The following is a 25517-nucleotide window of genomic DNA, read 5'->3' as shown; positions in this document are numbered from 1 at the left end:
TCGCGGATTAGCGAGGGAATTTAGCGAGGGATATAATTCCTCTCTAATCCCTCGCAAATTAGCGAGCAAATAACTTGGATTTATATCCCTAGCTAAATTCCCTCGCTATTTTGCGACCAACCTTTGTCTCCTCGCAAATCCTTCGCTAAAGTTAGTACTTCTTTAGCGAGAAACTTAGTCCATCGCAAATGCCTAGCAAATCCCTCTCCAAATTATGAGCCAAAATAAAAAAAAATAAATTTATCATCTAGCGAGGGAGTTTTCTTGTCGCAAATTCCTCGCAAATCCTTCGCAAATTAGGGAGGGAAATTTTTTTTCGCTAATCCCTCGTAAACACTACAAGAATTTTGCGGATTAGCGAGGGAATTTAGCGAGGAAATAGCTTGGGTTTATATCCCTCGCTAAATAGGAATATTTTGCGACCAACCTTTATCTCCTCGCAAATCCTACGCTAAAGTTAGTGCTTATTTAGCGAGGAATTGAAGCCCTCACAAATGCCTAGCAAATCCCTCTTCAAATTATGACCCAAAATAAAAAAAAATGAATTTTTCATCTAGCGAGGGTTTTTTCTTGTCGTAAATCCCTCGCTAATGAGTTATAAGTATATCCCTCGCAAATCGTTCGCAAATTATGATCTTGTAAACCGCAGCAAAACATCACAGTTACATAATAGGCATTAGGCAATGTACAGTACCCACGTGTAGTATTATTAATCAAATTAAAAAAAAATATTATCGTGTTTTTCCACCTTTTAAAATTATTTTGTCCCTCCACTCCACTAGTTTTCTCAAGCTCCGCCACTGCTTCAACGTAACCCTCCCTTCGCAGTGTAAGTCATCTCATTCCAGTTTCTTCTCAATTGCTTCAATATTCTAATCTTCCATCTTCCCAATTTTAGCTTCACCCTTCCAGAGCTGAGAGCTTACACCTTTCACCGCCGTTCTCATAAACGCAGCGAGGGGTTACGTGGCCAGATTGAGAGAAATGCAGCAATTGAAGAAACCCTAAACGTCAAATTTCGTGTGCCGCGTTTTGATGTTTTTGCTTGCTACTTCGTTTGGATTTTGCTTTGTGTCTTCGTGTGCAGCATTTTGGTGTTTTCGCTTGTGGTTTTGTTTGCGCTTGGGATTTCGATTTTCGCACTGTTTTTGTTCATTGGAGTGTGGTTTTCATTTTATTTGTGGTTTTTTACTGTTTCGTTTTAGAAGGAGAGTAATGCTGATCCTGAAGTTAACAAGCGTGAGAAGGCCAAATTGAGAGAAATGCAGCAATTGAAGAAACAAAAAATTCAGGAGATATTGGACGCGCAGAATGCATCCATTGATGCTGATATGGTTCGTCTTTTAATTATTCACTGTACTCGGGATGGTTTTTCTTCCTTGCATTATTATAATTTGATGGCTGAATTGAGTGATTTTTATATTGAATGTAGAATAATAGAGGAAAGGGCCGATTGAACTATCTCCTACAGCAAACTGAACTGTTTGCTCATTTTGCCAAAGGTGACCAATCTTCTCAAAAGAAGAAGACAAAGGGGAGGAACTATCTGAAAATTCGTGAATATGACGACAATTGCATGTTATTTTTATCATCTTGAGTTGTAATTCTATTAGAGATTGTGTTTTCATGCTTTTGAAGTTCTTTTAAGAGTTTGTGAAATTTATATACTATGCCCCTGAAATGCTGAAAGAAAACTAGCATTAAATATTTCATGTGGCAGAGTCTTTTTTTTACCAAACTGCTTGAAATCTGGGAGTAGAAGCTATTTTATCTTCCTTATCCAATATAGATGAACAATGTATGCTAATGTTTCCTTTCAAATTCCATTGCATCTTATAAATAATAATCACAAGAAAAAGCGAACAATGAATTTTGTTCCTCAATTTCTACTGTTGGTTGGCAATGTTTAGACAAGTAATAAAAAGTGGTGATTTGCTTAATTATTTCAATTATCTATCAATTCAGGTCATTCGATTTAATATTTGAGAAAACTCATCTGAAGTTGTTTACGAAACTATTCTGCTGTGTGGATATACATTGTGTATTCTATTTAAAAACTAAGTTCATGATGCAACTGAGGCTTTGCTTGTACCACTGTGGTTGTAATGATAGGTGCTTTTACCACTGGTTGTAATGATAGGCCTATTTTGGTTATGTGCTTATCCAACTTGAAAGCAATCAGGCGTGCTTATATTGTTTATAATAGATATACATGAACCACAGTCTTGCAATAACACCTTGATTTCTTGAGAATTGCACCATTTTAAATTATTTTTCTTGAATCTCGAATTCAATATCATTTTGGCTATATTTGAGCCACTATTAATTTAGTTTATTAATGTTCAGCTATTTGCACTTTTAGAACTTTAGCGTATCATTTATTCTAGTCAATTATAATTTTCACTATTCATTTTAGACTGAATTATAATGTATAATTTTTTCAATGTTCAGCTATTTTCAATCTAAAACTACTTTTAAAAATTTATTATGAATTATAATGTATATTTTTTTATGTGAAATTATGGAAGTTAGATATATTTAATGATTTTTTTTATTATATATAAAATTAGTTATTTTTATTTATATATACTTGGATGGGTTCTTTTCCACAATGGTGTATTCTATTTCTACTGTAGGAAATGGAAGAATATCTGGTCTTAAAAATGTAACAATATTTCATAATATAACATGCGTTGTTGCTTTAAAATGTATCCTTGGCTGATGAATTAACATTCTTTGTATTTAGTCAAATAAATTTTAAACACTCACCTAGCAGGAAGATTTCTTTCTTTCTCTTTTAAATTTTTAAAGGGCCTCTGAGGGTTTTGGGCAGGGGTTGTAAATTTGAAGTAGTTCAATATTCTTATGACATAAGTATCTAAATACGGGTTCCTTGATTGTTAGCTTCCAGTTTTGTGTTTGGCTGGTATGCTCTCATGACTATTTGAATTATTATGCTCTATTTTGATATGCAAGCACAAATACAGGCACAAATGAAGGCACAAGCAGAAATGCAAGCACTTTTGCAACAAAAAATGCAGGAACAAATGCAAGCACAAATGCAATTTTTGAGGAAAGAGATATTACCTGCCTTAAAGATGCCATCACCATCATCAGTCAAAAAACTTGGGAAGAATCAAGAATGAAAATGTTGAATTCTAGTTTTTTTTTTATTTACATTAGCATTGTTAACTCACTTGAAGAGTTTTATTATATTAGTTGGTATTGAGTATTTTTATTATGTTAGTTGGTACTGAATATTTTTATTATGTTGGTAATTCATAATTGTTTTAGTTAGCCTTTAGTATTTTTATTTTATTTGATGCAAGTTGATGACACAATAATGTATTTGATATGCAAAATACAGGTACTATAATCTTGATATCAAAATAAAACAATTATGATAGTTATAGTATAAAAATGCAGGTAAAGATGAATAAATGAATATTAAAAATAAAATTGCGACAAAATAGTGAGGGATTAGCGATGATAACCAAAACATAACAGTAAGGGATCTGCTAGGAAATAGCGAGGCATATCATGTGAAAGACAAAATAGCGAGGGAAAAAAGAGCAAATAGCTAGGAAAATATAGCGAAGGAATAGCGAGACAATTACTAGGGAAATATTGCGAGGGAATAGCGAGATAATTGCTAGGGAAGTATTGCGAGGGAATAGCGAGGGAATTGCTAGGAAAATATTGCGAGGGAATAGCGAGACAATTGCTAGGGAAATATTGCGAGGGAATAGTGAGACAATTGCTAGGGAAATATTGCGAGGGAATAGTGAGATAAATGCTAGGGAAATATTGCGAGGGAATAGAGAAGGGTCTGCGAGGGATTTCAGCGAGGGAATTGCAAGGCCTTAGTTAAGAAATGTAGCAAGGGAATAGAGAAGGGTTTGTGAGGGAACATTAGCGAGGGATTAGCTACAAATTAGAGAGGGATATTTTGCGACCCCTTAGCGAGGGAATAGCGGGGAAGCTTGACCACAAATTAGTGAGCAAATAGTAAGCATCCTTAATATAATTAGCGAGGAACTTAGCGAGGGATTGGCGACGGATTTTGCTATAGATCAGCGAGGAATTTAATCCTTCGCTAATTAGCTACCTGTATTTAGCTAGGGAATGGTCTCTCGCAAATTCATCACTATTCCGTCGCAAATCTGATTAGCGAGGGATTAGAGACGAAATAGCGAGGGAATAGTCCCTCGCTAATATGTAATTTTCTTGTAGTGTGTATCCTCCTTGCCATAGCCCTAGTAGTTGGGCCAAGGGCCCATGGGCTTCCTCCATCATCCCCTCCCTCTTGAAGAGGATTTGTCCTCAAATCCAAAGCAGCCTCCTCTTGGGTAGCCAGTCCTGTAAAGAGAGATAGATCAGAAACATTAAAACTAGGACTAACACCATATTCAGAAGGAAGATCTAGGACATAGGCATTATTATTTAGTTTCCTAAGGATTTGAAAGGGTCAATCCCCTCTAGGATTAAGTTTTGACTTTCTTTTGGAAGGAAACCTATCCTTCCTAAGGTGTAGCCAAACCCAGTCACCTTCCTTGAAGACAACTTCCTTTCTTCCTTTATTACTATATTTTTGGTATTTTTCTGTTTGGGATTGAATATGATCTCTAACCCTCTCATGTAATTTCTTGACAAACTCAGCCCTAGATGTGCCTTCTTTGTGAATAAAGGAAGCAACATCGGGTAGAGGTAATAAATCCAAAGGGGTAAGAGGATTGAAACCATAAACAATCTCAAAAGGAGACATGTTAATGGTTTTGTGAACCACTCTATTATAGGCAAACTCCACATGAGAGAGATAGTCATCCCGTGACTTTTTATTGCCTTTGAGGATTGCCCTCAAATAGTCCCTAGAGACCTATTCACTACCTCAATTTGCCCATCAGTTTGAGGATGACATGTGGTAGAAAATAGAAGTTTAGTTCCTAGCCTTTCCCAAAGAGTTTTCCAAAAATGGCTAAGGAACTTAACATCTCTATCTGAGATTATAGTTTTGGGTAACCCATGTAGTCTCACAATTTCTTGAAAGAATAATTTAGCAATGTTACTTGCATCATCCACTTTGTGGCATGGAATAAAGTGTGCCATTTTGCTAAAACGGTCCACAACCACAAAAATGGAATCCTTTCCTCTTTGAGTTCTAGGCAATCCAAGGATAAAATCCATGGAAATGTCTACCCAAGATATTGGCAAGGAGGTGTATAATCCATGAGGTTTAGTGGTAGACTTTGCTTGTAAACAAGCAATGCAACTACTACAAAACCTTTGGACATCTCTTTTCATATGAGGCCAAAAGAGTTTCTCTTTCAAAAGTGAAAGAGTTTTCTCAACTCCAAAATGCCCCATGAGCCCACCCTCATGGCTCTCCTTAACCAAGAGCTTCCTGATAGATCCTTGGGGTACACAAAGTTTATTTTCTTTAAAAAGATACCCTTCAGAAATATAGTACCCTTGATAAGGTTTTTGAATACATAAAGAATAAAAGTTAGAAAAATCAAGGTCTTTCTCATACAACTCCTTGATGTCATCAAACCCTAGTATTTGAGAACCTAGGACGTTCAATAAAACATGTCTTCTTGACAAAGCATCAACTACTACATTGGTAGAGCCTTTTTTATATTTGATGACATAAGGAAATTGCTCTAGGTACTCAACCCATTTTGCATGCCTCTTATTTAATTTATGTTGACCCTTCAAATATTTAAGTGATTCATGATCACTATGGATAACAAATTCATTGGTCACAAGGTAATGTTCCCAAGTTTGAAGGGCACGAACCAAAGCATATAACTTCTTGTCATAGGTAGGGTAGTTCAAGGCAGCCCCATGAAGTTTTTCACTAAAATAGGCTATGGGATGGCCACCTTGTAACAACACAGCTCCTATGCTAAGACCTGAAGCATCACATTCTAGCTCAAAGGTTTTGTTAAAATAAGGTAAAGCTAGAACAAGTTCTTGAGTAAGTTTATGCTTAAGCTCTTGAAGAGCTAAATTATGTTTTTCTTGCCATTCAAAGACCACATCCTTCTTCACCAACTCATTGAGAGGTGAAGCTAATGTAGAGAAGTTAGGAACAAATCGTCTATAAAAGCTTGCCAAACCATGGAAGCTCCTAACTTCACTAACATTAGTAGGAATAGGCCATTCTTGGATGGCTTTGATTTTCTCGGGGTCCACATGAACCCCCTTTTTGCTTACCACAAACCCTAGAAAAATAACATTATCCACACAAAAAGTGCACTTGTCTACATTGGCAAACAAGTGATTGTCTCTAAGAACAAGTAGAACTTGTCTTAGGTGATCCACATGATCACTTAGACGTTGGCTATAAATTAAGATATCATCAAAATAAACAACTACAAACCTACCAATACAATCCTTAAGGGCATGATTCATCAACCTCATGAATGTGCTAGGTGCATTAGTAAGCCCAAAAGTCATTACCAACCATTCATATAATCCAAATTTAGTCTTAAAAGTGGTTTTCCACTCATCACCTTCCTTGATTTAATTTGGTGATATCCACTTTTAAGATCAATTTTGGAAAATATGGATGACCCATGCAATTCATCAAGCATGTCATCAAGCCTAGGAATTGGGTACCTATATTTTATGGTGATGTTGTTGATGGCTCTACAGTCACAACACATCCTCCATTTTCCATCTTTTTTTGGCACCAATATTACAGGTACATCACAAGGGCTTAGACTCTTTTGAATCCAACCCTTATCCAACAACTCTTGTACTTGCTTCTCTATCTCTTTAGTCTCTTGTGGGTTAGTCCTATAGGCTGGTCTATTTGGAAGACTAGCTCCAGGCACAAGATCTATTTGGTGTTCTATCCCCCTAAAAGGTGGAAGTCCCATTGGGCCTTCACTAGGGAACACATCACCAAATTCTTTCAAAAGATTTTTCACCTCAAGAGGTAGAGAAGTTTCCAAAGAACTTGTGGCAGTGTAAGTTAGTGTTCCTCTACACATGAGGATATGAGAAGATGGTTCAAGAAAGAGAAAAGTTTTGTGTAAAGGTTTTGAATCAAAAATTTCTTCTTGAACTATCACTAGAGAGGGAACACTAGTCTCTCTAGAATCCTCATTTTCACTAATTTTTAGGAGTTTTTTTTTCAATTTTTTTTTGTTTTCCCTTTTCTTGCTCACGTTTGGTCTTCATTTGTACTTGATCTTCCTTCACTTGTGAAGGTGAAAGAGGATGAAGCACAAACTTCTTACCCTTATGAGTGAAAGTTATTTTATTAGTTAGGCCATCATGATGAGTTTGTTTATCAAATTGCCATGCCTACCCAATAAAATATGACAAGCTTCCATGGGAACTACATCACATGTAACTTTATCTTGATAGTTCACAATAGAAAACTCTACTTCCACTTGTTGGTTGACCACCATATCCCCATCATCATTAAGCCAATGAAGTTGATAAGGTTTGGGATGGGGTGTGGTAGTCAAGCCCAACTTTTCAACCATCCTAGTGCTACAACAATTGAACCATGATCCACTATCCACTATGAGAGAACAAGCTTTATTTGAAATATTACATCTTGTATGAAAGATGTTTTCTCGTTGTGATTGTGTATCACTAGGTTGGTTGTTGAGGACCCTTCTCATCATAAGAAGTTCCCCATTGTAAGGATAAGTGACCTCACATGACTCTTCCTCACTTGCTTCTTCTTCATCCTCACTTGAAGATGAAGAATTAGTAGCTTCATCATGGCTACTATAAATGTCTTGGCCCCTTAGAATGATCACTTTTTTGTTAGGGCATTGAGAAGCAATGTGGCCTCTCCCAAGACATTTAAAGCATTTTATATCACTAGACTTGGAGCTAGTGTGTGAGGTGTTTGTTTTTTTGTCTTTTTCTTTTTCTTTACCCTTGTCTAGACTTTTAGAGGGAAAAGTATTTTTCTTTTCAAAATCATTTTTCTTGCCCTCCCTCTTGTAGTCAACCTTAGAGTAAGAAGATGAGTATGAGCTTGTTTTGAAACCTTTTCTTAAATTTTGTTGTTCAACCTTGATACAAAGTTGAACCAAATCATTTAAATCTCTATAAGGAAGAAGCTCAACCTTATCTCTTATCTCAAAAGTTAACCCACTTAAAAATCTAGCAATGGTAATGTTTTCTTCCTCCCTAATACCAGCCCTCATTAAGTATAACTCCATCGTTTGTCTATACTCTTCCACAATCATATTTTTTTGATGGAGTCTTTAGAGCTTGTTGATAAGCTCCCTAGTGTAATAAGAGGGAATATGCCTCCTCCTCAAGGCACTCCTTAATTCATTCCAATATTGAATTGGAGGGTCATTATGGAGACGCCTATCTCTCACAAGAGAAGTCCACCAATACATGGCATGACCTTGAAAGCTTAGAGTGGCTAGGGAGACTTTTCTTTCTTCACTCACTTGATGGCAAGTGAAGATTTGTTCCACCTTCATCTCCCAATCTAGGTACCCCTCCACATCATCTTTTCCATGAAAATAAGGGAGATCTACCCTAGATTCCCTTGGCTTGGGGGTCCTATGAACTCTTCTAGGAGGTTGTTGATAATGATCTCCTAAAGCTAGGCTATCATCATGCATTGAATCTCCTAGAGTTGAACTATGAGTTTGGGAGCTATGTCTACTACGGTGCTTGTGGTGTAATTTTTCTTCTTTCTCCTTTAATAAACGAATCTCTTCCTCCAAAAGAGCAAGTTGAGCCTCTCTTTCAAGTTTTTGTTTAAGTCTTTGTTTGGACTCTTGCTCTTTCCAAATCTTAAGTGATCTTAATTCATGTGTTACTTTTGACATGTCATTGTAATCACTTGAATTACTATCACTTTGAGGAGTAGAAAATTCTTCCATTATAGGAGAAAGATTCTTTTTGATGAAAAAAGTTTGAAAAGCAATTTTTATGCAAGGTTAAGACTAAGTACTTGGAGGATTAAGTATACAAATTGAACTTTGGAGGGAGGTGAGCTACTAAGAGCCACTTAAAAACCAAGCCTCTTCAAGTAAAAATTACTAATCCCCTTTGTAGTTAATCTCTACCAATTTTTTTTCAATGAAAATTATTTTGGATGATTTGTGATTTACTATATGCTAGACGAATGAAAACAAGTAAAACAAGTATTAAAGCAAGAAATAAACTACCTAAACGTGTCCTAGGGTGAGAGTTTGAGAGATACCAAAGATCAATCAAGGACCACCACTAGTACACAAAGGGTGTTTTACGTCGTGTATTTTGACCCTTTTACGTCGGAAAAGGGTCCGACGTTAATACGGGAGTCGTAAATTTACGTCGCCACTGGAAGACGACGTAAATTTACGTCGGGAAATTTTTGCAGACCGACGTAAAAAGGGTCAAAATCGTGCCACAAATTTACGTCGGACGTGGCCTTGTCCGACGTAAATTTACGTCGGTCATTGCAAGGCCCGACGTAAATTTACGTCGGACAACGCCATGTCCGACGTAAATTGTGGCAGTTTTTTTTTTAAAAACGTTTGTAAATTGATATACCCAACACCTGCATATAAATATAATCCAGAATACCAAATCTAAACCAGGCAGTCCAGAATAGAAATTCAAATTGTATTTCAAAATTGAATGACAAAAAGAAAATAATATATAAATCTTAAAAAACATAAATTATGACAATGTAAATCCTATTATCCTAAAAAAGCTATAAAACATGTTTGTCAATGCTATCTAAATAACTAACTATCAAACTATAAACATAATATCTAACTAACTAAACTTAGAAAAAAAGTTGCCCATTGTTCTCTTATCTTGAGCATCTCATCTTCGGGCAATGGAGATGGATCTTGAAAGACCTGAAAGGGTAATTTAAGTGTCATTAATATGCAATGTTAATTATTCTAAAGGTAAATATAGTTAAATAAATTTTGATATGAATTACCTGCGCCCAAGAATCAATAATACCCGCAGAAACTATGGCTTTCATCCAATACATGATGTAATAGCCACATTCAAACGAGTCTTGTTGCTTATTACACTAAAATGAGAAACAAATAACTATTAATTCCAAAGTCAATAAATTTAAATATTATTGACTGTATGAATTAATTTGCTAACCTTAGGGTATATGAAATGCAATGACTTTGATGATCTGGCTCTTCCACTTAATATATTAGCTCCAGACACGATTCTAATTAATTGAAATAAAAATAAATGTTAGCCAATATATATAATTACAGTGTTAAAACATAATGAAAAAATTTAGTTACCCATGTAATTGGCTTTTAATTTCCTGGCTTGGTTTTCGATGAAGTGAACAAAACCACACCACGGTATATTCCTTAGGAATGATTACCATTAACTGCCAATGAGACCTACATTGTATGACAAACAAATCAGTTAAAAAATTACCATGATTAAAAAATCAATTAAAAAACTAACCCGTCAATGTATGGAGCCATGTATATATGTCTTCTTGAGTCACTCATCCATGTTTGCATATATTGTTGGATCTGGACCTGAGTGTTTCCTGATTTTTGGATGGATTGAGGCTCAATAAATCCATATACTTCTGCTTGTGCTTGCTCCACACTCAATTTGTCCATGTACCTAACACAAATAATTATTATAAGTTAAATGTAATTATTGTAAATTTAGACTCATAAAAGAAAATATGACTTACATGGCCCACAACTGTATGATAGATATATTTAACATGGAGGTTCCCCCAACAATCTCTAATGCATCAGGCAGAGATATGTATAGTGGAACATCAGAGCTATCAACTCCAAAAACTCTAATGTCCCACTGCAATTGAATTGGTTGCTTCTTTAATCGTGGTAATTTGATTAGAAGCTTAGATATGGGATCATCCTCAGCTTCTGCGATATTAGCATCATGAACATGAGGTTCTCTCATGACCTCCTTACCACGATCGATAAAATCCTAAAGAAATAATGAAAATTAGTTAAACAATAATAGAATTATAAGAATCTAAAAGAGCAATAATATAATTACCTTTGCCCGTGCTGAAAGCGGCATGACCAAACATTTTGGCCAAGCTAAGAATGTGCCGGTTGCCTGCCCCACTAGTTGAACCTCTGTATTGGGCAAAGGCACTGGAGCAGCAGCATCTTGAACTTGGTCAACCACAACCCGTGTCCAGTCTGGCTGTAGAGGGACACCATGGATGGTTGAGCCACCCTCAAATACTCGGCCAATAGCCACTAACCGTGGGGGGTCATCCTCAACATATAACTCGCACTGGTTTGGTACATCAGTGTGAGCATGTTCCCCTGAGAAATTTGGAGCAGCACAACTCCCTTTAGTGCTGACTCGAACACCATCATGAGCAACTGCAGTTTGTTGCTGAGAACGAGCCAAAAGTTCAAACTTCTCTTCAAACTGTTTTTCAATATTCTTTAGTTTCTCTTCAAACTGCATCTCCAATCTCTGCTCCAATTTCTGTATAACCTCTTGACTGTAAGAGTCGACAGTGCGCCTCGATGATCGGCCACCAAAGAAATCTCGGTGGCTCCAAGAACCACCAACACCACGCACACGACCTCCGTGCTCTGGCTTTCCTATGGCCGTTGTGAGGATATCATTCCGACCATCGGAAACAAATGAGCCTTGGGTGCTCTGCTCAACTAAATCCTCCTGCAACAATAAGGAAGATTAAAAAATCTTATGAATTAAATGAGTTGAAATGAAGAGTCTTAATTTGTATATTTTTACTTACTATTTTATTAGCAATGACCCTTGCAGACTCAGAAGTCATTTGCCCATCTGGTTTTGTCCGGGCTGCTATCCACATCTCATGGCGGGGAGGTGACTCCACACGGTCAGCATCCTCAACCCCTGCTGCCTGTGCCCTAGCCTTCTTCATTTGCTTTTTTTTTCTTTCATATCCCCCTCTTGACAATAGATGGGGTGCATCATTCTTGGCTTGTCGTTCTTGGGCAACTATTCTTTTAGCCTGCAATAATACAAAAAAAAATGAGATAAATTAAAATATACCTTAAGTATTTGTGTCAATGTAAAAGTTATCGATAACTAACCTGCCACGAAGGGTCCAATCGAGTGGCACAAAATTGCATCCACTCCTCATCAGTGATCTGGTACTTTAGACAGGGAGTCTCATTTTGGCGCTCTCCAAATACATACTCCCGTGTCAAGAAAGTCTTGAAGTCTCTCCACCTGCTGGCAAGGGCAGATAACATCTTCCTCCTCATGCCCTCAGTGTTGGGAATGTCAAAATTTTGCTATGAAAATAACAACAAATAATAAATAATGTATTTAAGTTATATAATATTGAAAGGATGTGAAAGTATATACCTGAATATCCTGCCACATGAGGTTCTTGTCAACCTCCTGAACGTCATCCCATGATGGAATGATAATAGAAACATGTCGTCGAGCTAGGACTCCCAAATAGCTCTTAAACTTGGCAGCATTTGGGCCTGATGCCTTGCCAGAACGAGGATCCACCTCAACCGATGTCCTCTCCTTGGCAATGCGCCCAGCTGTCAACCCAGACAATCGAGTGACAGATCTACCTTCCCTCCTTCCACTGCCAGACCCAGAATCCTCCATAATCCTGAAAAAATTAAACTGTCATTATTAAAACAATGAATTAATTGAATAGACAAATAAAGTAAAAAAGATAATAACAATATAGCAACAAAATAACTAATAAAAAAACAAATAATACATAAACAGAAACCTATTAGGTTGGAATGTTTTCCCATATTCCTTCAGCATGATCACTTCGAATAGCATGTATTTCGTCCATTTCATTGTCCGCAATAGGACCAAATGATCTGCTTGAAAAAGACGGTGTCTCATGCATATCTAGAGACTCATCTTCGTGAGTTCCATGCATGGTTCTTCCTTCGAGGACCACTGACCATTTCTCATTACATGGATCATTTACATAAAAAATTTGTCTTGCTTGATATGCCATAATAAAAGGTTCATCCTTATAGCCGACCTTATTCAAATCAACCAAAGTAAACCCTAAATCATCTGTCCGCACACCTGTATTGCCATCAACCCATTTACACTTGAACACAGGCACTCTAAACGTAACATAATCAATTTCCCATATGTCTTCTATGACTCCGAAATAACTCATGGATGCTGTAATGGGATTTTTATCTTTTGAACTAGCAAAGTGCACAGCCTCAGCCTGAATTGTAACCCCACTATTTTGTACTCTACTTTTGTCATCTTCTGTTTTTGTATAGAAACAATATTTGTTAATGTCATACCCACCAAATGTAATGACATCATTGTTAGGCCCACGCGCGAGTCTCAAAAGTGTATCAGAAGCATTAACCTCACCATAAACCTTTTTCTTAAACCAAGCTAAAAAACTCTTGTTATGTTCATTCAATACCCATTTCTCAGTCATCCGAGGGTGTGCTATCTTGATTTCATCTATGTGTTCTGATATGTAAGGAATTACTTCATCAGTGTTGTTCAATATGTACAAATGTGCTTGGTCAACTTCTGTTCGACTCACAGTTCTAATCTTTAAACTTCGACTACCCTTACCAAATTGTTTCCCATCATGTCGAGTCTTGGGAATTCCTATTGGTTCTGATTTCGACATGTACCCAGAACAAAACTCAATGGCTTCTTCTGCAATGTACCTCTCCACAATAGAGGCTTCTGGGCGGTATTGATTCTTGACATATCCTTTTAAGATCTTCATATATCTCTCAACAGGGTACATCCATCTAAGATAAACTGGGCCACACAATCGAATCTCCCTAACCAAATGAACTATCAAATGCACCATGATATCAAAAAATGAAGGTGGAAAATACATTTCCAATTGACACAAGATTGTGATTGCTTCATTTTCTAACTCATCTAACTTTATAGGGTCAATTACTTTGTTGCAAATGGCATTGAAGAATAAACACAATCGAGTAATAGCAACTCTAACAGAAGATGGTAAAATGTTACGAATAGCCACAGGCAAAAGTTGTTGCATTAACACATGACAATCGTGAGACTTTAAACCAATTAACTTCAAATCTTGCATAGACACCAGACTCTTAACATTTGAGGAGTACCCTTGTGGAACTTTCACACTGCTTAAGCACTCACAAAAGCTTTTTTTTTCTTTCTTTGATAGAGTATGACAAGCTGGAGGCAAGTAAGTGCGTCTTCCAATAGACTGAGGATGCAACTCATAACGTATACCCATGTCCACCAAATCTTGTCGTGCTTTCACTCCATCTTTAGTCTTTCCTTTGATGTTTAGCAATGTCCCAATTACACTATCACAAACATTTTTCTCCACATGCATCACATCTATGCAGTGTCTAACATCAAACATGCATCACATCATTTATTGTGCAAAATAACATTGCACGCATGGTAAATTTTTCTTCACGATATGCATCAAACACCTCCACTCCTGTGTCCCATAACATTTTCAAGTCATCAATCAATGGACTAAGATACACATCTATGTCATTTCCTGGTTGTCGGGGACCTGATATCATCATAGACAACATAATATATTTTCTCTTCATGCATAGCCAAGGAGGCAAATTATAAATGACCAACAAAACTGGCCATGAACTGTGTTTACTACTTAAGTTCCCATAAGGATTCATGCCATCTGTAGCTAAACCAATTCTCAAGTTTCTTGACTCTGCACCAAATTCTGGAAATGTTTCATCAATCCTCTTCCATTGCGGAGAATCAGCTGGATGTCGAAGAAAGTTGTCACATTTTCTACCATTTTCATGCCATGTTAGGTTTTTTGCATCTTCTTTAATGGCAAACAATCTTTTAAACCTAGGTATTATTGGCAAATACCATAAGACCTTAGCAGGGGGACCCTCTATTTCTTCCTCACCATTACTTCCATCAGTTTTCTTTTTGAACCGCGACAATCCACATGTGGGACACACTTTCAGTGTAGCAAAATCATTTGTATATAATATGCAATCATTAGGGCACGCGTGTATCTTCTTATACTCCAAACCCATTGGACATAGTATCTTTTTTGCCTCATAGTTGCGATTAGGTAACGTGTTATCTTCTGGAAGCATCTCCTTCAATAACTCCAACAATTCTGTGAAACTTTTATCAGTCCAACCATTTCTTGCTTTTAAACTAAACAATTTTAAAGTTGCTGATAATCTTGTAAACATACTGCATCCTGGGTATAATGGTTGCTCAAAATCAGACTTTAAGGTATCATACACATGTGCTTTTTCAAAATTTTCTTCACCAACATCACGTATCATCTCTTCTAAGTTATCGTTCATCCCTTCAAAATTTTCAGTTGTTGACATTGTTGGAATGTCTAATATTTCTCCGTGCCATGTCCATACTGTATAACTCTTCACAATACCATATATAAACAGGTGATCACGTATTTCTCCAACTTCTTGACGTATCTGATTCAAACATCGAACACATGGACAATAATATGCCCCTTTGATGGGTTTCCCATTTTCTCTTGCAAATTGTAAGAACTCTTCAACTCCATTTCTGTACTCTTGACTAATGCGACTTGCATTCATCCAACTTCGATTCATTATCTATATATTAACACAAATTAACTATTGACTCAGTTATTCATAATTTTTTTAACCTAAACTACAACCCTAAAAAAGTCTCTTCTTTAATGCATCTGGAACGGCCGTACTGAAACTAGAACGGGACGTTCCAGATCAACAAATTACAACTAAAAAAATTCCAGCAGAACGGGCCGTTCTCCATGCGGAACGACCCGTACTGCTTGCAGAACGACCCGTTCTGCAAGGAGAACGGCCCGTTCTGCAAGGAGAACGGCCCGTTCTGCAAGGAGAACGGCCCGTTCTGCAAGGAGAACGGCCCGTTCTGCAAGGAGAACGGCCCGTTCTCCTTGCAGAACGGCCCGTTCCAGAGGAACAAATAGCAAAAAAAAAACAAATAAATTACGGGGACAACAAACTAACCTCAAACGACCAACGTGCTGACACTTACAAACTTGGATACGTTGAATGTAGCCGTAAACGCAGAGGGAGACTCAAGTAATTCAGAGGATTTCGTATAAACTGTGAGCGCGGGAATGAAAATGGGACCTTGGGGGCAATATAGGAGAACTATTACGTCGGATAAGGCGTCGCCGACGTAAATTTACGTCGCCCTTGTTGAACTCCGACGTAAATTTACGTCGGATTTGGGTGGGACCGACGTAAATTTACGTCGGACTACAGGGAACCGACGTAAATTTACGTCGGAATAGTGGTACCCGACGTAAATTAACGTCGGATTGGAGGTACCCGACGTAAATTACCTAATTTACGTCGGTCTAAGAGAGGTCCGACGTAAATTAGTCTCCACTTATTTACGAAACTGCCACCGCATTTTTACAACGTCGGTGTTTGTGGTTTGCGACGTAAATTGGGTGACGTAAATACCCTTTTTTGCACTAGTGCACTCTCACCAAGTACTAACGAAAATGAACACCTAAGGAGAGATGGTTGTGTACCAAAGACACACCCAAGACACTCCTTTAAATGGCCAATTACAAGGTATATACAAAGCTAAACAGCAAAGAACAAGTGGCTTAAAAAGAAATTAGAAAACAGCCACTAAGAATTAGTGAGGGATTAGTGACCAAATTTGTAACAAAATTTCAAGTTAGTAATGAAAAGTTGGTCTCTAAATCCGTCACTAATGCTTATATATATATATATATTTTTAAATTCAATTACAAAACAATTTGAATCTCCAAAGGTCTTCACGGCTGATCAAGTCCAGTAACCAACAATTTTCCAGCCACAAGTGTTTAGGTGTATGTTTTGGAGTATCCAAATCCGAGAGCCACCAATTTTCCTTCCTCCTCCTTTTCTTAGTCTTCTTTTGGTGACCCTTGTAGAACTAGCTTCTAGGGAGATAGGCTAGGTCAAGCATAGGTCACATTTGAATTCAAACAATGATATTGGACAACAAAGAGAATTTGAAAAAAATTAAAGAAGACAAGAGTAGAGTAGAAGTAGACAAGATAGGTGACACAAGGTAAGAAATAGCTAGGACAAGAAAGAATTAACCTAAGAAAGGTTCTAAAATGGATTCACAAAACCAAAGCACTCAAAATATGTAAGCTGAAAAAATATTATGTAACAAAGACAAAATGCAAACCGAGAAGAAATTTTGTGCACTAAAACTCCTTAATGGCTTTTGCTTTTACAAATTAGATTTTAGCACTTTTTTTTTATATTCAATTTGTTCTTGCATTTTCTTTTGATCTTTCTTCTATATATATATATATATATATATATATATATTTTAAGTCTTAGGAGTTGCCTTTTTCAAAATGTAACACAATACATATAAGGCTAGTCTCGGTCACACTTAAAAAAATACCAAAACCGGATTCAATTTGAGATGCCAAATGACAAGCAAATTAGGTTAAAATTCAATGAACATGTGACATGCTTTTTATGCTTGCTAATTTGAATGGCACATGCACGGTTTTAGGCTCCAAAATTCAAATTCAAAATGAGATACAAACACAATTTTCAGCACACCTCTACTCAAATAAGATCAAACACTCACGGATAGGGAAATTTTTTTTAAGACATTTTAAAATTTAGGAAACCTAAAATTTCTAAGAAAACTACTAATGATCTAGTAGTAGTTTAAGAACTCAAAGTAAAACAAAATTATGAGCATATACCAAAGCTATGGATCTCGGCCAAATCCAGAAAATGTTTTCAAGATGCAAATCAAAATTCAAACGGATCAACAAGCATAGCTAAGAAAGATGAACATACAAGAACTACACAAACCTACTAGACATGGATTCAAAATAAAAGACTCAAGCATAAAATTGATCGAATAAAATTTCAAATATGACTCAAAGAAAGTAAAAAGATCATAGCCAGAAAATTCCTAATAGGTACAAAGAATGGAGCATGATTCATGAAAGCATATTGACATAAAAGCATAAATGAATCATTCAAGCATATGATACTAGATCCATCAATTTTTGAGACAAAATTAGATCTAGGAAATATGAAACTCTCGGTGACAAAAACTCAAAACAAGGATGAACACAAGATGAACAAAATAAGAAGATAGCCACGGATCAAACTTCAAATGACAAGGACAAAGACTTATCTCTTGAAGAACCGGATGCTCTTGATATCACTTGATGAGATTCCTCTTGGAAATCTCAAGGAATGCTTCAAGCCTCACGAAATTCCTTGGAAGAACTTCAAGGAGGGAGACTCCACAAGGCTTCAATGTCACCTAGGCTTGCATAAAGCTAAGTCTGGAGAAGGTTATGAGGTTCTAGCTCTACAAGGAGAAGCTCTCAAGTAGGGTAGAGGCTAGGAGTAAGGTGACTTCGGAGAAGGAGAATTCTATGTGAGAAATACTCATTCAATAATCCAAAGTGAGTTACACGGATGGGTCATAAGGATTTATAGGTGAAAATTAGGTCAAGGTAACCATGGGTTAGCCTAGGGTTAAGTGGAACCATGGTATGGTTCACTTAACACTAGGCGCCCAAAATTTGAATTCAAAATTCAAATTTTGGAGCTTAAACCGGATCACCCATGTGCAAGGCATTTGGAATGTCATTAGGCTTCCATTTGGGTTGCATTTCGGATCACACCATGTGCAAGTGTTGCACATGGCCGAAATGCACTCCAAATGTGAATCTAATTACATTCTAATGCTACTACACATGCAACTTAAATAACCCTAAATTCAAATGACCTCCAAATGAATTCCTAAGCTACATGGCCGTGAATACAAGGCCCAAAAAGAAATACAAGGCACTAAGGCCCAATCCTACACTAACCCTAATCTATTTGGGCTTGAGTCAAAGCCCAACTAAACAAAGAGATGAGCTTTTCTTGGGCTTGGGCCCACTCTTCATGTATCCTCCTTGCCATAGCCCTAGTAGTTGGGCCCTTGGCCCATGGGCTTCCTCCATCACCTAGACAAGAGAAGTGACGAGTCCATGAGTTTGTGAATGTGTGGCATGCATCATGTGCATTTATGTGACGGGATACGATATGGAGTACAAAAAAAAACTTTGCAAAAAAATCTAAGCTAGCTAATGACTAATCAATAAATCCTTACAATAACATTAAAGATAGAATTGTTATTCAATTAATGTTATCAAACTTTATATTAATTAAAATAATAACTCTCTAAATTTATGTTTTTTAAGAAAACATTGCACAAGAATTTAAACTAACAAATGACTAGTCATTAAATTATCATAGTCCAATAATATCAAAGATAAAATTATTATTCAATTAACACTATTGATTGCTATCTATTTTATTTTAAAATAAGATTTAAACTAACAAATGATTAGTCATTAAATTCTTACAATCAAACGACATCAAAGATAAAACTATTATTCTATTGACATTATTGATTATGTAATATTTAGATAATTTCTAGAGAGTAATTTTCTTTTAGGAAAACAATTATATAATTTAAAAAAATTATTTTTTAAATATTTTAAAAAGGTAGATGTACACGTTACAGTAAAAAAAAATTAGCATTTATTTTATCTTTATTATTGTACTGGATATTTGAACAAATAAACAAAAATAAAAAAAATCGAAAATAAGAGAAGTAAATAAACGCATAAACTCTGTTAACTTTTATTTTGAGATGAGTTAAAGATTGAAAATATAAGTTAAATATATGGTTGAACAGAAATTAAAAATAAACACTTTTCTCCAACCATGTAAATAAAGCATACTAATATTGGACATTTGAAAGACATTGATCTGAATTATAAATAAATAGTAATATATCAAAATCTATGTAAATAAAGCATAATAAATAATAATATGGTTGAAATAAAACGTAGAAACATTACGCTTTATAGCTATTCTACATTTATCAAAATTATAAACAAGTGAAAATAGTAAATATACTTACAAAGAGTCAAATTTTTCTTCTTTCCGATTCCTTGAAGAACCCTTTTGTACTCCTTCTTTCTGCTGCAGTTTCAATTTTTTTTCTTCGTTCTCTCATTGGTTTGGTTTCCAATCCCCCTTTCTAATATCGGTATTTTGTAAGAGTTTTTTTTTAAAAATTTTTTAGAGTTAATCTTCTATGCACTGTCAGTATAAAGTTTAGTGTAAAACTTTTTACACTGACAACTAATCATATCTTTTTATTATTATTTCATTAAATAAGTAATTGACATAACACTATTAAAAGATATGATTAGTTGCTAGTGTAAAAAACTTTACACTCACAGTGTATAAGTGATTAAGTTTTTTTTTAACCACCTCTCCTCACTATTTTCACTTCCTTCATTTTAGTTAACCACTCTATTTTTTTTAAGACCAAATCCTCATAATATCTCCATTTATTTTCTTTTATTTTGTTTTTAATAATAGCCAAATAAAATTGATTATATGCAATCCTCATATAATATAATTAATATATCTTTCAGAAAATCACTTCCTAAATCGTATTTTAATTATTTTTAAAAGTCTTTCTTCATTATATAAAAAACACTTAATTATTTTATAAATACCATTTAATTAATAAAAACATTTTTATATTACTTTTAAAAAATTCGGGCTGTCCAGCATAATTTGACCTCTCAATATTTATATTTATAATAAATAATTTGTGTTATAATATAAAGTTATTTTTAATTATGAATAATTCATTCAAAATTAAAATTTAATTCAACAATAAATATAAATTGAAACAAATAAAGATTTCATTAAAAATCCAAAAACTAATATTAAATTCTTTTTAGATCAAAATTGTGTTCCATGGTGAAAAGAACCGCTGTTTTGGATGAATAATATTACATCCAACCAAAAACATAACAAATTTCTGAAAAGATAAAAAATGAAAATAAATTTTGATAAAAAAAAAAAAATCATTTTTTACTATACATTCCATTAGCTTCGACATTGAACCAATGGTAATAGGTAAAGTGTTTGGACGATGCAGCGTAGGAACGGGAAAGAGGGTGGTCTGGTGGAATGCGCGGAGCTGGTGTTACCCTACCTAACCCCCTCGGAACTCGCGAACGTCTCCTTGACCTGCAAGTCCCTCCTCAAACTCTCTCGCTCCATCACCCTCCGCCGCTCCTCCGACGCTTCTAGAACCTTCGAGACCCTTCCAGTCCCGTTCCTCAGCACCGCCGCCGAGCCCCACCACCCCTACGCGCACTTCCTCTACACCCCTTCCCTCCTCCTCCTCCTCCCCTCCTTGCGTCAGCCCTGGGGCGGCTCTTCCGCCGTCTCCCCCGCCGCGCCCGCTTCCCATCGCGCCCAGTCCGTGGGCCTCGTCGGCGCCTCGGCCTGCGAATGCCGGGCCTGCGGCGGCCCCGCGTGCCCCTGTGCGGGCCTCCGTGGGCTCGACCACGTGGGGAGAGAGTGCGGGCCGGGTTGCTCGTGTGGGCCCCACTGCGGGAATCGGGCGACCCAGAATGGGGTTGCGGCGAGGGTGAAGATTGTGAGGGGTGAGAGAAAAGGATGGGGGTTGCACTCGGACCAGTTCATTGCGAAAGGGGAGTTCGTGTTTGAGTATGCAGGTAGTTATTTACGATGTTAATAATCATACATGTATATTTAAATAAACTTTTCTTTTAACTTATACATAAAATTTTAAAATAAGATTTATAAGATTTGGTAAAAATTTCTATAAATCAATTTACGAAAAGTTTATTTAATTTTTTCTGTGCTTAGTAGAAGTCTAATCAAACGGGTCCATAGTTAATTTGTATGACAAAACCAAGGTTTTAAATTGGCATCCTTGACATTGTGAGTAGTTAGGCAAATTTGTGACGAGAAATTCCAAATTCTTGTGAGAGCACAATACTAGCAAAATGTAGAGAGTTGCATAGTTTTCTCCTGATTTGTATGTGTATCGTCACGAAAATATTCCGAGAGGCCTTCATTAATCAGAAAAATTATAGAGGGTGGCTTATAATCTTTATGCGTCTTGTGATTAAGACTAGAGGGCAAGTGTATTATTTGATAAATATTCTAAGAGATTTACGCATTGTATAAGGCTCAAGCTAGCATTCCATAATTAAGGGTTGTTAGATATTTAATGAATTAGGAGATTTAATACGGTGAAAAACACATTTTTTGAATGTTTTGGACTTGGATGGTTAGTTCTTTTCTAGTGCATTTTTTCATACCGGAAGAACATGAGACTCTTTTTTCTTTTTGTATTTTCAATGAAAGTGAACAATGTAAGTAACTGTTAGACAAAATTGTGATTGTTACTTGTGCAATTTCAGTTTGAGTTCAAGTAAATGCTAGTTATTGTTTTAGTGGGACCTATAAATAGATGATTTGGAGTAGATTGAAAGGCATGAGAAGTGATTGTATGAGAACTGTTTTAAAGTTGTTTGAAGGGGACTCTTCCCTTGGCAGAGCAATAAACTCTGATTCTATCTTCTGTTATTTATTTTCTTTGTTACTTCTTGTTTTTACTGTTACGGGGGGCCTATCAACCTGTGTGTTTGAATTTTGTTACTCGTGTTACTTACACTTGTGGTACTAAGTTGGACCTTGTGTTTGACGACCTTGATTGTCATTGTATTTGTTGGAGCGGTTGGTTGCATTTTGTTGTATTTTTTTAAGTAAAGGACGGGAAGAAAATGATGTTTTATTTGAGTACAAAGTTAACATCTTAGTGCTCAAATTACTAAATAAAACATCATTTACTAAATAACAGAGTGTGTATAGTGAGGAAGCTTAAGAACTTTTCTGATTTGAAAAATAGAGAAACTGATATGCCCAAGCTCATCCAATACAAGCTATTTCCACTAATGCTAGGCCCAAGAGAGTTACCAACAAACCCAAGAAGTGGTCAGATTTTATCTTTTATAAATATAAAGGAAAATCAAATGATTCAGCAGCTTCCAGAAACAATTTGTTACAATTCTGTTATTGCTTTACTGTTTGTTATGGGTTATGCGTGAGCATTGTGAGGTTTCTATGTAGTGTTGTATGTTTGACACAGGCAATGAGAATTCAGTCATTTTCTTCCCTATTATTCTCTTTTAGGAGACCCTCTGTCCTCAAATTCAGAGTCTGTTAAAATCACATCAGAAATAATTACATGAATCTTGATATAGATTTTTACATGTTGATTTTACTATATTTTTATCGACTTTGTAGAAATTAAAAGATTGTCATGAAGTTTGTGTATAAGACTATGAATGTGGATGTAGATTTTGAAACTCATCCTGTTGTAGTTGTGGGGTGTGGGGAATTAGATTGCTAAGAAATAAATATGAAACATTTGGAATCATCTTCTACCACATAAAAGTGATGACTAGGGTACCGCTAGCTTGAAGCCCGCAAAAATTTTGACCTGCCCCCAGCCCCCCCTTTTTTTTTTTTTTTAATTTCTTTTTTTTATCTTTAAGCAATAGAAGACTAATTAATGAGGGCAATTGTTAGCCACCAAGAATGAGTTTTGAAAGGGGAATAGAGCTTAGACTGTGTGAAATGGGCAATGGGTGAGGTGCTGTCTTGATCTAATATTTCTGGTTAAGGAATCTCTTTGTCGATACTCTGAAGTATCAAGAGGTCTTTGCATGTGATAACCCACTTAGTAGGTTATGTTGAGTAGGAATGTTTATGAAATCCAAGGATGAGTTGATGGAATTGTTGCAAGTTAAGTGCCTGATAGAATGGTGTGGTGGGAGAGGTGGGTGATTTGCAAACTTAATATATGGTATATGGAGTAAGTAGAGTACTACAAAATAATTTGCATGTTTTACTGGATACTCAAGGGTCCCCTTTGATATTGATATATTTACTAAATTAAGGAACAGAATGGTTCTTTCTTTTGAAGAGATATATAGAATGTATGGTGCTGAAGTACATATATGTGAGTTAAAGAATTAATTGTATGAAGATTAGTAGAAACAACTTTCTAGTGTTTGCTAAGGTTAAGGGGAATGTCATTGATATTTGCCTGATTCTTTTAGCTTGCTTTTATTATGCATGTCTTTTTTAATCCCCCTATGCATTTGTGTAAAATTAAATCATGGTTTCCTGTGTAATAAAAGGTGAACTCTTGACAACCAAGGAAGCACAGAGGAGACATCAATACTATGATGAACTTGCTTCACAGGGTCGTTTCTCTTCTGCTCTTTTAGTTGTGAGGGAACATCTTCCTTCTGGCAAGGCATGTCTGAGACTAAACATAGATGCCACAAGAATAGGAAATGTTGCACGGTTTGTAAATCATTCATGTGACGGTGGTAATTTAAGCACAAAGCTAGTTAGAAGTTCAGGAGCGTTGTTCCCACGCCTCTGCTTTTTTGCTTCAAAAGATATCCAAGTAGATGAAGAACTTACTTTTAGCTATGGAGAAATCAGGAAAAGGCCTAATGGATTGCCATGCTTTTGCAGTAGCCCTTCATGCTTTGGAACATTGCCCTCTGAAGACACTTGAGACACATTAATTGTCAAAGGGATTTGATTTTGGTTTCATGAAATTGGGAGAGCGCCTCATTTTGGGGCTTGAAATTGTATGTATAAGGAAAAGGGTAGTTTTTATAAATTTGACAATTGGTCTTAATAGTCATTGCAAACCCGCAGCTGTAGGCTAAATATCCTTGTACAGGGGGGAGTTTTTAGTTATGTGATTGTCTGATTGAAATATATTTTTATAAGAATTTAATTGAAATACGCTGATTATGTAAAAATTATTTATACCTTCATCTAATCATGTATTACCATGTAATTGAAAATTGTTAAGTTTTGTAATAATTATTTTAATTCATATCATGGATGGTTTTTAATTAATTAATATCAGTATTTTTTTTCTTTTATAATTATGTTATGTTACAAAGTATTTAGTTGATAATATAAACTATACTTATGGGTATCAAAATCATTTTTTTTATAAAAAAAAATCCCAATCGATGCATCTTATAATTGAATCTTTGACTTGTCAAAAAATAAATATATTAATGAATCTTTGAAGTTTCACTTTGTTTCGATAGAAGCCTTGATTAAGTCCATTAGCAGCTTGATTATATAACAAAGGACTTGGAAATTATTTACAAACCAGATACTGTCTTTTGTTTTAGGTCTACAACAGTGTCTTATTTTGGGTATATGCGATCGTGGGGACTGGGGTTAGTAACTTCATTCGTGAAACAGTAATATGATGAAGCATGAGTCACTGGCTCGGACTTGCCAATAACCTTATAACTACAGGCTCAATTTGTATGCTTAGAAAACATCCTTGTCTTGTAAAATAAGTTTTCAAACGTTTGTTGGTTTTATGTTAATATATTTTATCCTTGGGAATACAATACACAAGATGAGTTTTTATTTTATTTTATTTTATTTTATAGTATAACTGTTTAAGATTTTACTAAATACTTTTAGCTAACATAAACATTTCACAAGTTAAATATTGATTATATATAACTAAATTTTATAATAAAGTATACCATCTCTAATCTTAATTATAAGCAACATATTAATTTTTCTTTATTCTTAATTATGACTAACAATCATTGATTTTTAAAG

The 25517-nt window shown here is 35.7% G+C and overlaps 3 protein-coding genes across 3 annotated transcripts; 1 reads left to right on the top strand and 2 right to left on the bottom strand.

Moving 5' to 3' along the window:
- Positions 1–9216: 9216 nt before the first annotated feature.
- Positions 9217–12582, bottom strand: LOC145950448 (uncharacterized). The gene is made up of 10 exons (XM_083061538.1): positions 12325–12582; positions 12048–12251; positions 11729–11965; positions 11005–11646; positions 10670–10932; positions 10429–10596; positions 10257–10361; positions 10105–10177; positions 9929–10024; positions 9217–9842 (listed from the first exon to the last, which is right to left on the bottom strand). The coding sequence occupies exons 1-10, from the start codon at positions 12580–12582 to the stop codon at positions 9753–9755; spliced, it is 2136 nt and encodes a 711-aa protein (XP_082917664.1). The 3' UTR covers positions 9217–9752.
- Positions 12456–14313, bottom strand: LOC145950451 (uncharacterized). Its single transcript, XM_083061542.1, has 2 exons — positions 12713–14313; positions 12456–12586 (listed from the first exon to the last, which is right to left on the bottom strand). The coding sequence occupies exon 1, from the start codon at positions 14306–14308 to the stop codon at positions 12716–12718; it is 1593 nt and encodes a 530-aa protein (XP_082917668.1). The 5' UTR covers positions 14309–14313; the 3' UTR covers positions 12456–12586; positions 12713–12715.
- A 6599-nt stretch (positions 14314–20912) lies between these two features.
- SDG20 (SET domain protein 20) lies at positions 20913–24782 on the top strand. Its single transcript, XM_020350721.3, has 2 exons — positions 20913–21541; positions 24041–24782. The coding sequence occupies exons 1-2, from the start codon at positions 20950–20952 to the stop codon at positions 24427–24429; spliced, it is 981 nt and encodes a 326-aa protein (XP_020206310.1). The 5' UTR covers positions 20913–20949; the 3' UTR covers positions 24430–24782.
- The last annotated feature ends 735 nt before the right edge of the window (positions 24783–25517 follow it).

The sequence above is a fragment of the Cajanus cajan genome, chromosome 1 (assembly GCF_000230855.2).
Source record: "Cajanus cajan strain Asha chromosome 1, NIPB_CcT2T_4, whole genome shotgun sequence".
Taxonomy (NCBI): Eukaryota; Viridiplantae; Streptophyta; class Magnoliopsida; order Fabales; family Fabaceae; genus Cajanus; species Cajanus cajan.
This window is presented reverse-complemented; position numbering and strand designations above follow the sequence as displayed.